This window comes from Oratosquilla oratoria, chromosome 36, assembly GCF_046742065.1.
Source record: "Oratosquilla oratoria isolate Oo_2021 chromosome 36, ASM4674206v1, whole genome shotgun sequence".
Taxonomy (NCBI): domain Eukaryota; kingdom Metazoa; phylum Arthropoda; class Malacostraca; order Stomatopoda; family Squillidae; genus Oratosquilla; species Oratosquilla oratoria.
In genome coordinates, this window is record NC_134812.1 from 34830287 (window position 1) to 34843928 (window position 13642).

A 13642-nucleotide genomic window follows, 5' to 3' on the forward strand; every position below is an offset into this window, starting at 1 on the left:
ACGTCATAACAGTCCGCTGTTTCCTGGAAAAAAGGTACAGAAAGTGGTAAATGTCTCTGAGGTTTGGACAAGAATTTCCCTTGTTGCTACACAGATGAACACATAATTAACGATACCAAGGTACCTAAGTAATGTATGCAGTTGTTCCTTGGTTGAGCGCAGTGATGCCGATGTTACAAAATTCTATATTGAATTAGTATATTCCTTTTCACTGTCTTGAGGGCCGTGCATGTTAATGAATTAATCTTCATGAAAACTTTCTACCTTTTATTACTTTCGTGATTATGCTAACGACAGGAGTGCGATTTTATTTAATTAAGTGATGCCTCCCCAAAACGAGAAGGTCAGTGTAGATGACAGGAGTGATAATGGAATAAAAATAATTTCAAAGATGATGACAACGATGGCATATGGATGAAGTAATAAAGCAATGTAAATGTAGTAATGATAATAATGAGGGTAATAACAGAACTGATTATATTTTGTTTTGAAATTGGAGCCCTCGTGGAACAGCGAGTACCGTTCTTGTCTCGAACATAGTAGGCCCGGGTTCGATCCCTGGGAGGTGCTAAGAAATTGTCCAAGTCACTCTGTCATGGCTTCCCAACCTTTCTCTTCAACAACGGACATCAGAGGTGGAGTATACCAGTGTCGCATTTTAGTGTTGGCACCTAGTTAGTATGATGGGCTTGATTACATTGTTTACTACAAGCATTCTAAGACATATTCCATGCCACATGAACTTCAGACTATCCATACAATCTTACCTGGTACAATTTTAAGTAACCATGGAGAGATACAGATGTTGTATTGTCCCCAAGGGGATGGACCGGTGGTCCTGAAGTGGACCTTAAGACCACTCACACACAAATAGGGTTGCTATCTCTGACTTGAATTAGGAAAAAAAAATGTACATCGACTGACTCTAGGGTGGTATAAGTGCATCTCTTTTGAAAGAAAAATCTTTAGGGAAAAGTGTTGAATATTCATCCTGTCTTAAAAAAAAAGTGAAGTTTCATTCCACGCTCAGGATAGACCAGAGTTCGAGCAAAACCCAGGACTTCTTACCTCTGGTTGGAGCCTCTCTGGCTTTACCCGAGCACAATTCCAACCATGTCCTGTATTTCCAAATTGATCTGGGACAGAAGAACTACTATATCATAAACTGTTGTATTTGTTTATCTTTTCTAGACGAGTTGTTAGTTTCAATGAGACACCACAGTCTATAAGAGATATTTTAATTTCTTACGTAAACGATTTGGCATAGAACGTATCTGTCTATTCAGCTTCAAAGACTAAACTGATTCAAATGCGTATAATGTCAGGATGCAGTTATAGGAAACTGGGATAACACAAGCATAGTGTAATGCGGGAGGGGCTATGATGAGAAAGAAAGAGGGTTATTGAGTTTTTCCTTTATTAGTGAGGTTAGAACTGAACTGATTTTACACCTGGCCGAAGCGGTATATATATATGGGTGTAGGAAAGTTGCTCACTAGATAGTTGCTCACCGGATAGTTGCTCACCGGATAATTGCTCACCGGACAATCGCTCACCGGAGAAGTGACAAATAGGACACTTGCTCACCAAAGATTTTGTTTTACTTTTCTTGAACTTGATAACAAACAATATACAGGATTTTTTTTAGTTATATTTAGGTTTATTACAGCAATAATACACAAACAATATCCAAACTTTCATATTCTAGTTTTTAATAATTATAAAATTCAATACAAATTTCTCCCATCAATATATAGTAATGATCTTTTACCGGTCCAGTCTAATGGTGTGGCCAACTGCATTTAGAAAGTCAGGAAGACACTGACTTCCTGCAGCATACCCCTGGCACAGATTCCGAAGGCGGTTCTGCATCTGCTAAGTCACCCTCTTCACCCGCTTCTTTGGTGGTTGCCCTCGTTGGTTTTGTATCATTTGTGTAGCCACTACAGCCTGGTCTTTTCGAAAATTGTCGATCAGTGTCCACACAGAGGGATGACTGTAGTCTACAAGTTTCTGAAAACCAATGTTCCATGCCTCACACATGTTGTTGGTTCTGGCACGGTCTTGGACTGTTACCTCATGGACATTCCACACTGCAGGTGGAAACAGAGGAGGAAGTCGTCTCAGACGTACAGGAGCTCCAGGGGCACTCTGAAGTCGTTGGAAAATGCCAGACACATATGTATTATCAAAGTAAGAGAGTAGAGAATACATACCAGGCTCTAAATTAACAACCTATAATGCTGCCATGGCAACTGTTTTCAATTTAAAAATAATCAATAAAATCCAAACCACTGGCCCAATTGACATGCAACTTGGTTGATTGATTGATTTATGGATTTTTTGGCTTGAAGGCCAAACGCCGGAGCCGGTAGGCCATTCAGCGCACATGCAACTTGGCATGTGAAGATTCTTGGGTCATTTCTTGACCAAGTGTATATTACCCAACGATCTTGAGTTTTCTTACATTACAATAGTATATTATTGATGTCTTACCTTAATATTTTCACTCGGAAAACTAATTTGCCAAGGTTGATAACCAGATTTGCGTTTGAATCGGTGAATATTTATTTGCTTTTGAAGAATCGGGCATACACTTGCACAACAACAAGATAATTTGAATATCCTGCGCATACGCTGAACGCTCAAAGCATTCAAACTAAGCCAAAGAAAATCCAACAGGTCGCATGGAACATTGGTTTTCAGAAACTTGTAGACTACAGTCATCCCTCTGTGTGGACACTGATCGACAATTTTCGAAAAGACCAGGCTGTAGTGGCTACACAAATGATACAAAACCAACGAGGGCAACCACCAAAGAAGCGGGTGAAGAGGGTGACTTAGCAGATGCAGAACCGCCTTCGGAATCTGTGCCAGGGGTATGCTGCAGGAAGTCAGTGTCTTCCTGACTTTCTAAATGCAGTTGGCCACACCATTAGACTGGACCGGTAAAAGATCATTACTATATATTGATGGGAGAATTTTGTATTGAATTTTATAATTATTAAAAACTAAAATATGAAAGTTTGTATATTGTTTGTGTATTATTGCTGTAATAAACCTAAATATAACTAAAAGATCCTATATATTGTTTGTTATCAAGTTCAAGAACATACATACATATACCAAGGCTTTTTCCCCCTTCCAAGGGAGGTAGCCACAAAAGGAAAGGCATAAAAACACTCCCACCCATTTCATCCCTAAATACACTCCACACCCCTCCCACCCTTCCTCTCATCTGAGCACCTCCTGGATGACGGGTCATCCCTGAACCCTGCCCACCGCCCTGGGTCAGAAGCAGTGTCGCAAGACACAGCACACCCACAGCAAGGCCGCTCCATCCAATCGGCGACCCCCCCTCTCCGTCCCCCTTTGCATATAAGAAGAGGACGGGGAGAAATCCCTTCGGGCTGCGTCAAAATTCACTCACACACACTACCCCACCCCCCCGCCCATTCCTCCTCATGTCGTCACAACATCATCCATATACAACCATTCTCCACTCACCTCTGTCTTCCGTCCTCTCCCTTCCTTCCTCAACAGACATTCCCCTCTTCCCCAAAGCCCCCTTCACCCCATCCATCCACCTCATCCTAGGACGTCCCCTCATGTTCACTCCCTCCACATCTGCCTTCCATACCTCTTTTACTAGTCTTTCGTCACTCATTCTTTCCATGTGTCCAAACCATCCTAATATTCTTTCATCAACCCTCTCTCCCAAATCCTTTTTCACCCCTGTTCTCCTCCTCACCTCCTCATTTCTCACTCTATCTAGCCTAGTAACCCCCACCATACTTCTCAGACACCTCATCTCAAACACATTCAAACTCCTTCTCTCTTCTTCTCTTATGTTCCACGTTTCTGCCCCATACAGTGCTGTTGGCACAATCACTCCTTCATACAGTCTCCTCTTCGCATCCATTCCCAAATGTCTATTCCTCATTACACTCTTTAAACCACCAAGGCATTTACTCGCTTCTCTCAATCTACATTCTACCTCCACCTTCACTCCACCTTTTCCTGCTACACTTGCACCCAAGTATCTAAAACTATCCACTTCCTCCAGTCGCTCTCCCTTAATGTTCACTTCCAGTCTTCTGCCACTTTCACCCCTTGTACATCTCATCACCTTACTTTTACCCACATTTATCTTTAGCTTTCTTCTATCACATACTCTCCCAAACTCTGCCACCAGCTTCCTCAATCCCTCCTCTGACCCTGCCACAAGCGCAGTGTCGTCCGCAAACAACAGCTGGCTCACCTCCCACTTTTCTCCATTTTCTTTAACCATCTCCAATCCCTGACTCACTACCCTAGCATTCACCTCTCGCACCACCCCATCCATGTATAAGTTGAACAGCCAGGGCGACATAACGCATCCTTGACGAAGTCCCACCTTTACTTCAAACCACTCACTCTCTCCATTTCCAATCCTAACACATGCTCTACTACTCACATAAAAACTCTTGACAGCTCCCAAAAGCTTTCCTCCTATCCCATAAATCTGCATAACCTCCCACAGTGCCTTTCTGTCTACCCTATCATAAGCCTTTTCCAGATCCATAAAAGCCCAAAAAATATCCTTCCCCTTTCCTATAGCTTTCTCACATATCTGTCTTACCACAAAGATCTGATCTACACAACCTCTACCCGTCCTAAATCCACACTGTTCCTCACCAATTACTCCTTCTGTTCCTCTCCTAATCCTCTCAATTAAGATTCTCCCATAAGCCTTCCCTACTACACTCAACAGGCTAATCCCTCTGAAATTACTACATTCACACTTGTCCCCTTTTCCCTTGTAAAGAGGAACTATACAGGCACTACTCCAGTCCTCCGGTACTCTACCCTCTCTCCAGCAAACATTAAATAATCTCACCAACCAGTCCACCATCACTGAACCTCCCTTTTTCAGACATTCTGCATGACATCCATCCAGACCAGGTGCCTTACCTGCTTTCATCATCTTTACAACTGCCTTCACCTCATCCTTCCTTATTTCTCCTCCGTTCTCCTCACTCATCACTCTCATTTTCTTCGTATTTCCCACTGCAGCTATCTTTCCTTCCCTATCCTCCTTCACATTTAGCAACTCCCTAAAATATTCTGCCCATCTTCCCCTCACTGCCATCTCTTCCATTATCAACTCTCCATCTGTACCTTTTACCTTTTCTTCCCTACTTGATTCGCCTCCTCTTCCTCTCTTAATTTCTTTCCAAAACATCTTTTTATTACTTTCAAAATTTTCTGTCATACTCCTACCCCATTTCACATCTGCTCTCCTCTTTGCCTCCTTTACCTTTTGCTTTACTTCTCTTTTCTTTTCTTTGTACCTCTCATATGACTCCCCTGTCCTCTTTTGTAACCAATCTGTGAATGCTCGCTTCTTCTCTTCTACAACCTTCTTTGTTTCCTCATCCCACCATTCACTACCCTTTCTTCTATTTCCCCCTGTCCTTCTTGTTCCACACACCATCCTTGCACACTTTAAGACTCCCTCCTTGTACCATCCCCATTCCTCCTCCACACCCATCTCTGCTCTATCCTTTACTCCCTCCCACTCCTCCTTCAGCTTCTTTTCGTACTCCTTCTCCTTTTCCTTTTCATTCAAGGAGTTCACTCTAAGAACCTCCCTACCTTTTGTCCCTTTCCTCCTTTTCCATCTATCCTCCACTCTCAACTTACCTTCCACCAAAAAATGATCTGATATTCCCCCACCCTCTCCCCTTAGCACATGTACATCCTTAACTCTTCCTATCATAATCCTATTTACCACTACATAATCCATTAGCGCTCTATCTACCACCCTTCCCTCCACCACCCTCTCCCATGTGTACTTATGCTTGACTTTCTTCCGAAACACTGTATTTGCTATCATCAACTCTCTTTCTAGACACATTTCCACCATCAACTCTCCACTACGATTCTTTCCTGGAACTCCACACTTCCCAACCACTCCATCGATTGGACCATTTCCCACTCAAGTTCAAGAAAAGTAAAAAAAAATCTTTGGTGAGCAAGTGTCCTATTTGTCACTTCTCCGGTGAGCGATTGTCCGGTGAGCAATTATCCGGTGAGCAACTATCCGGTGAGCAACTATCCAGTGAGCAACTGTCCGTACCCGATATATATATATATATATATATATATATATATATATATATATATATACATATATATATATATATACACACACACACACACACACACACACATATATATATATATATATATATACATATATATATATATATATGCCGCGAGGGCAATCACCCATGGTACGTAATTACTCATAATTACATCAAATTGGGCCGCTGTCACATGAACGTGTGTGCTTAGGGCGCAGCGCGTCCTTTCTGACGTCACGCGGTCAACCGTACCACGTGGTTGGTACAATACCCTCCCCTTAACCCATTAAACTCCGATGACAAGATTCTTGTCATTTGGTCAAATAAAACAAAAAAATCATAAAACACCAAAATGTTTGATCAAACACCAGAAAAATATGGCGTCAGTCCTCCCTTCGTGCAAGGACACGTCATATTTTTCTGGTGTTTGATCAAACATTTTGGTGTTTTATGATTTTGTTTTTGTTTTATTTGACCAAATGACAAGAATCTTGTCATCGGAGTTTAATGGGTTAAAGTTGCCTTGGGTTCAGAGTGCATCCCGCACGCGAGGGGCAGGACGAGGGCCACCTCCGCTGGAGACGTGTTGAGGCTGTCCAAGATGAATCAGTGAGCAGTGGGCATAGGGATGTCTAGCGTCGATGGCGGTGGCCGTGGTTGGCAGTAATGGGGTTTGTAGTGGCGTCGAGGTAGGCCGTTTTCGGGAACAGCAATCCAATGGCTATCTCCGCTGGAGACGTGTTGATGATGTCTCAGGTGGCTCTGTATGTATATGCATTTGTGTACATATACATATTTACATATATATATATATATATATATATATATATATACATATATTTATATATATATATATATATATATATATATATCATATATATATATTATATATATATATATACATACATATTATATATATATGTCTGTAGATTTTTTGGCTTTCTTCATTGTTTTGATTGTACAGTACATACATACATATATGTGTCAAAGATTGTAAGTTTCAATTCAATGGTAATTTCTATTCCCAAAAATTCGGCATGAGTATGGGAAACCCTTTATCCCCAGTTTTAAGTAATTTATACATGGAATTTTTTTAAACTAAAATATTACGCACAATCTTCCCCCCTAACATCCCTTGGCTTAGGTATATTGATGACATTTTATGTCTTTGGCCAGAAGAAAAAAATGTCCATAATTTTTTAACTAAGTTGAATACCCTTGTTGATTCTATTAAATTTACTTTAGAAATTGAGAAAAATTGTACCTTACCTTTCTTAGATTGCACTATCCTACGTCATGACAATAGCCTTAAATTTAAAGTATATCGTAAACCAACCAATGTAAGTTCATATATTCATTATTATTATTCTCATCCAAATAATATTAAACGTACAGTATTTGCCTCAATGTATTTATGAGCTTTTCGTATTTGTAGTCCTGAATTTATTGATGAAGAAATCAGAAATGTTTTTAACATTGGGCTAGAATTAAAATACCCTAAGCAATTCCTTGATATTGCTTACAATTTTGCAAGGAAATAATTTTTAACTTCTCAGCCTAAATCACCTTTCAATTATCATAATGTTTTAATTTTACCATTTCAAGAAAATTTGTTAAGTATCACAGAATTATTAAAAAGATTTAACGTAAAGGTAGTTTTTAAACATGATAGTACAGTAAAACATAAACTCATCAACAATAGTATTGAAATTAAAAAAGGATGCATTTATAAAATTCCTTGCAAAATGTGTAATCAATTTTACATAGGTCAAACTGCCAAACCCTTAAACATTAGAATTGAACAACACAAGAAAAATGTTAGGAATGGCAATCATTCTAGTGGTATATTCAAGCATATTGAATTAAATAATCATCCAGTTGATTGGGGTAATGCCCAGGCAATCTATTATACCAACAACATAATAGCAAGAAATTTAATAGAGTGCAGTTTGATTCATAACACCAGTAATCAAAATACCAACCTACATAAAGGCTTGTACAAACTTGATAATTTCATTTGTCAAGAAATTAGTAAGATAATATCAGGTAAAATGTAACCCAACGAATTGACCTAATGTTGCCCTATATCATTAGTAGAAACAGTGCCCCTGGCGACTGTGACCTGATGTCGCCCCACCATCTTAAGATAATTGACAATGACCTTCCGCTCTCCAGGGGGTAATTGGTCGCTACGCTTATTCAAACTGTCCTTGTTCCTTTGTATCATGTATATATTTTCTATGCATTCCTATCACTATGTACTTGTTGCACTGAAGATGTAATATACGAAAGCGCTCTGCTTCGTTAGTTTCTTTTTTCCAAGTGGTCTACTTTACATACATACACACACACACACACACACACACACACACACACACACACACACACACACACACACACACACACACACACACACACACACACACACACACACACACATATCTATATATATATATATATATATATATATATATATATATGTATATATATACATATATATATATATACATATATGTATGTATATTAATTTGTATATATATATATATATACATATATATATGTATATATAAATATATATATAATGTATATATATACATATATATATATATATATATATATATATATATATAGATACACACACACACACACACACACACACACACACACACACACACACACACACACACACACACACACACACACGCACATATATATACATGTATATACATATATATATATATATATATATATATATATGTATATATATATATATATTCACATAACCAAAATGTAGTTGCACGTTTGTAAAATGTTTAAATGTAATTCACTGTCGGAGGAAAAAAAGCAAAAGAAACAGAAGATCTGTATATTTCAGCTACAATTGTGGTCATTTTCAGCAGATGAAGAGGACCACAGTTGTAGTTGAAATATACAGATCTTCTGTTTCTTTTGCTTTGTTTCTCCGACAGTGGGTTATATCTAAATATATATATATATATATGTATACATATGTATATATATATGGATATATATATGTATATATGTATGTATATATGTGTATATATATATATATATATATGTATATATATATATATATATATATATATATATATTAGTATATTTTGGCAGTAAATTTTCTTGTAGACATGTCTTGTTAAAGACCAATGCTAAGTCAGTTTCAACTATCTTCTTAGTTGCTTTTTCCATTCTTCTTATATGTTTCTTATAGTCCAGGGGTAGATTAGATACAAGTCTACCGAGATCCATGGTATATTGACACCAATTATATAAATACAATCGCAAGCTTTCGGTTGTTACATACAACCATCTTCAGGCAGATAAAATGACAGAAAAAGGTCCATGTCAATTATGCAAAGGGGTTACAAAATGACAAGGCTTTATGGTTCCAGTGAGGTGGAATTATGAGAGGTTCGAGTCAGATCATAATGACTTGGGGGGGGGGGCTGGACAGTGAGGTGGAATTAGGAGAGGTTCGGGTCAGATCATACGGGGGGGGGGGCAGCTGGACAAGGTGTCCGTTGATGTTATATGTCATATTGTCGAGGGGAATTTTGCCCTGGTGTGACAGATTCTTTGTTTAAGAGTAAGGTGCCTAATGTGTTTGTATGTTGATGATTGGTGTGTGTTGTGAAATGTAGACTTTCTCCAGGATGTGTAGTTTTTTGTGATTGTTACAGTGTTTGAGTATTTTGGTATTGTTAACTAGGTCTTGTCTTGTTGGATTTCTGTTGTGATAGTGAGTCATATGTTTCCGTATGCTACCATCGCGGGCATGCATTGTGAGCCTTCGGCTAAGTGAAGTAGTGGTAACACCAACATACAAACAAACACATTAGGCACCTTACTCTTAAACAAAAATCTGTCACACCAGGACAAAATTCCCGTCGACAATATGACATATAACATCAACGGACACCTTGTCCAGCTCCACCCCCCAGTCATTATGATCTGACCCGAACCTCTCCTAATTCCACCTCACTGTCCAGCTCCCCCCCACCCCCCCAAATCATTATGATGTGACTCGAACCTCTCCTAATTCCACCTCACTGGAACCATAAAGCCTTGTCATTTTGTAATCCCTCTGCATAATTGACATGGACCTTTTCCTGTCATTCTATCTGCCTGAAGATGGTTGTATGTAACAACCGAAAGCTTGCGATTGTATTTATATAATTGGTGTCAATATACCATGGATCTAGGTAGACTTGTGTTTAATCTACCCCTGGACTATAAGAAATATATATATATATATATATATATATATATATATATATATATATATATGTATGTTACATATAGATGCATATGTATGTATATTACATATACATATATATATATATATATATATGTTTGTATATTACATATACATATGCATACACACACACACACACACACACACACACACACACACACACACACACACACACACACACACACACACACACACACACACACACACACACACACACACACACACACACACACTCATATATTTATATATATATATATATATATATATATATATATATATATATATATATATACATATACATACAGTACATACATATTTTTTCTTGTCTTCCTTGTTGCCTTATTTGGGTAGCTCCGTGGGAGAGTGATCCATCCGCCACGGGCAGACGTATCCCGATTCCGTATTCAACTAGCCGACCTTGGCTTTCCGTACCATCCGCAGGAAGTTGGTTTCATCTCCAGCGACCATAGTAACTGAGAGGGAGGCGAATGCAACTCCCAGGAAGCCCAGGTCGGCTGGCACGAAGTCAAGGTGCACATAAGCGCGCGCACACATACACACACACACACACACACACACACACACACACACACACACACACACACACACACACACACACACACACACACACACACACACACACACACACACACACAGACACACACAACCACACACACACACACACACACCCACACCCACACCCACACCCACACCCACACACACACACACACACACACACACACACACACACACACACACACACACACACACACACACACACACACACACACACACACACACACACACACACACACACACAAGTCATATTCTATGCTGGCCCATATATATTAAAACATTGATAATAGTCATTCTAATTCCCATGTCGACATGATTATATGTTCTCAAATCAGATCTTGATAAATTCACCTATGCTTGTTTCAGTAAATATGCTAATTGAAGTCTAGCTAATCCAGTAGTATCTTAGTTAGTGTGGAGGCACTCCTAGCTAACAGAATCTACAGTAGCTGCAGGAAATGTGCATAACACAGAACACAAAGATATATACGGAAGTTTGTGAGTTTCAGGAGGGAGTATACATGTGAGTGATTGCATGTATGTAGTGTGTGCCTATGTGTGTGTATGTGCGTATGCATAAGTATGTTAATGTGTATGTGCACGTTACGTGCACACGTTCCACATGCTCGTTGTATGTGCGTTTGTGCTTGTGTTTGTGTCTTTGCATGTGTGATTTTTAATACTAATATAGGATGTACGTATCTTGTTCCAACTCTCGTTTTGCAAACTGCATTCGGGGAAAACCCAAAAACGAATATGTTAATCAACTATTTCCCTTGAATTCTGAACAAAATCCAAGAAAAACCTGTCCTTTATCACACGAGGAAGAAGAAGAGAAGGTGAAGGTGAAGAGGAGGAGGAAGAGGAAGAGGTGGGCTGGATTGCAAGAGGAGGAGGAAGAGGAAGAGGTGGGCTGGATTGCCCGCTATATAAGTCAGCAGAGACAAGGGACGGGCACACTTGGTCTTCTCATTCCAGCAACTCACATCACAACCTCCCTCACAAGTAGGTAGCCACGCATTGACAACAAATTTGATCACTTGTCAGCATATCAGCTCCTTTCAAAACATATCTTCCTCTTGAAAGGTTCTTTGACTAATTATGTGTTTTTTTTTCTTACCTGCAGAATGAAAGTCCTGTGTGCCCTGCTCATGTCCTTCCTCGCCTTGGTGGCGGGTGAAAAACTCAAAGACGCCAACGGCGATGCTGAAGGCGCTGCAAATACTCGATTCTTCGGAGGCCCTCCTCTTCATGCACAGGTCCCTCCTCTTCATGCACATGGCCCTCCTCTTCATGCACAGGGCCCTCCTCTTCATGCACATGGCCCTCCTCTTCATGCACAGGGCCCTCCAGTTGTGCCTCCGGGTCTAGGCGGCCATGTTCTCCCCGTGCTCGGTGGAGCTGTTCCACCTGTCGCCCCCAGCAGCGACTGCCGCTACTGGTGCAAGACTCCTGAAGGAGCGGCCTACTGCTGTGAGACCACCAACCAAGTAGCCGACCCCATTGCCACGCAGATCGTCAAACCTGGCATATGTCCGCCCGTCAGGCCCGTGTGCCCTCGCATCTTCGGACCTCCCATCACCTGCTCGAATGACGGAGCATGCAGTAGTGTGGACAAGTGCTGCTTCGACAGGTGTCTTAAAGAGCACGTGTGTAAGGCGCCCCTTGGATTTGGACGATAAGAATGAATGTCCATTTTGCTCATCTTTACGAAGAAGCCGTCTGATATCTCTGATCACACCCAAATCCATACCATTAAATTATCTTATGTTCACTCGACACACAGTATATTCCTGCAAATCAATGGTACTTATTTATTGTGAATAAACATTGAACCCTACTCATTTAATATCTTTTAAACGACACTGAATTATAGTGGATTGCAATTGAAAAATATTCCAGTAGGAGACCTTTTGGTCCATAATGGTTTTGGATGAAGCGAAAAAAGGAAAAGTGAATGTATGCATAAACAAACACGAAAACAAGGAAATAAACATGCAAAAAAATGTGAATGAAACTACAGCTTAATTCTTAGCTGTTTACTTAGTTTTTGCATCAGACTACCGTATGGTTTACCACCTTTTCGCGAATTACATTACGTTAATTGACTAGTCGATTGGTGAAGTTGTTTCTTAATAGTTTAAGATAATAATTTTCATCTGGTCAATGCATAGCTTAAAAAAAAATCAGTTCTATTTTGAGTTTCCTTTGAAACGCTGACTTCTTTCTGATTCTTCGTTAGTCTTTTTTTTCTGTGGTAAAATTAGTTTAAATAAGTTGGTTTTCGCACTCGTTTCCCTCCTCGTTCTGCCCTTCATAACTGCCAATGACTCTAATAAGATTCAGCAGTCAAACGTATACGGCGAATTACAGATTTAGATAGATTTAAGAACAACTGATCTATATAATGTCAGCCCTAAAATTCTATTTTTTTTTTCTGAGCCAGAATCGAGAAGCTTAGATGATAGAAAGATGTTGCTGATAAGAACACCAATATCCTTTTTTATTCTTCACTTTGATTATTTTTGTCCAAATGACTTGTATATATTTACATTTGCTTTTGTTAGATTTAAGAATTAATTTTCGATTCTATCGCTCTAGTTCATTTAACTTCTCTTGAGTAACTAGTTGATTCGATTGATCCTCCTTTATTTCGTACAGCTTT

General features: G+C 39.5%; 1 protein-coding gene across 1 annotated transcript; it reads left to right on the forward strand.

The window, feature by feature from the left end:
- Positions 1-6769: 6769 nt before the first annotated feature.
- On the forward strand, positions 6770-12817 carry LOC143019112 (uncharacterized). The gene is made up of 4 exons (XM_076174807.1): positions 6770-6892; positions 11669-11671; positions 11777-11982; positions 12104-12817. The coding sequence occupies exons 1-4, from the start codon at positions 6770-6772 to the stop codon at positions 12657-12659; spliced, it is 888 nt and encodes a 295-aa protein (XP_076030922.1). The 3' UTR covers positions 12660-12817.
- Positions 12818-13642: the final 825 nt, after the last annotated feature.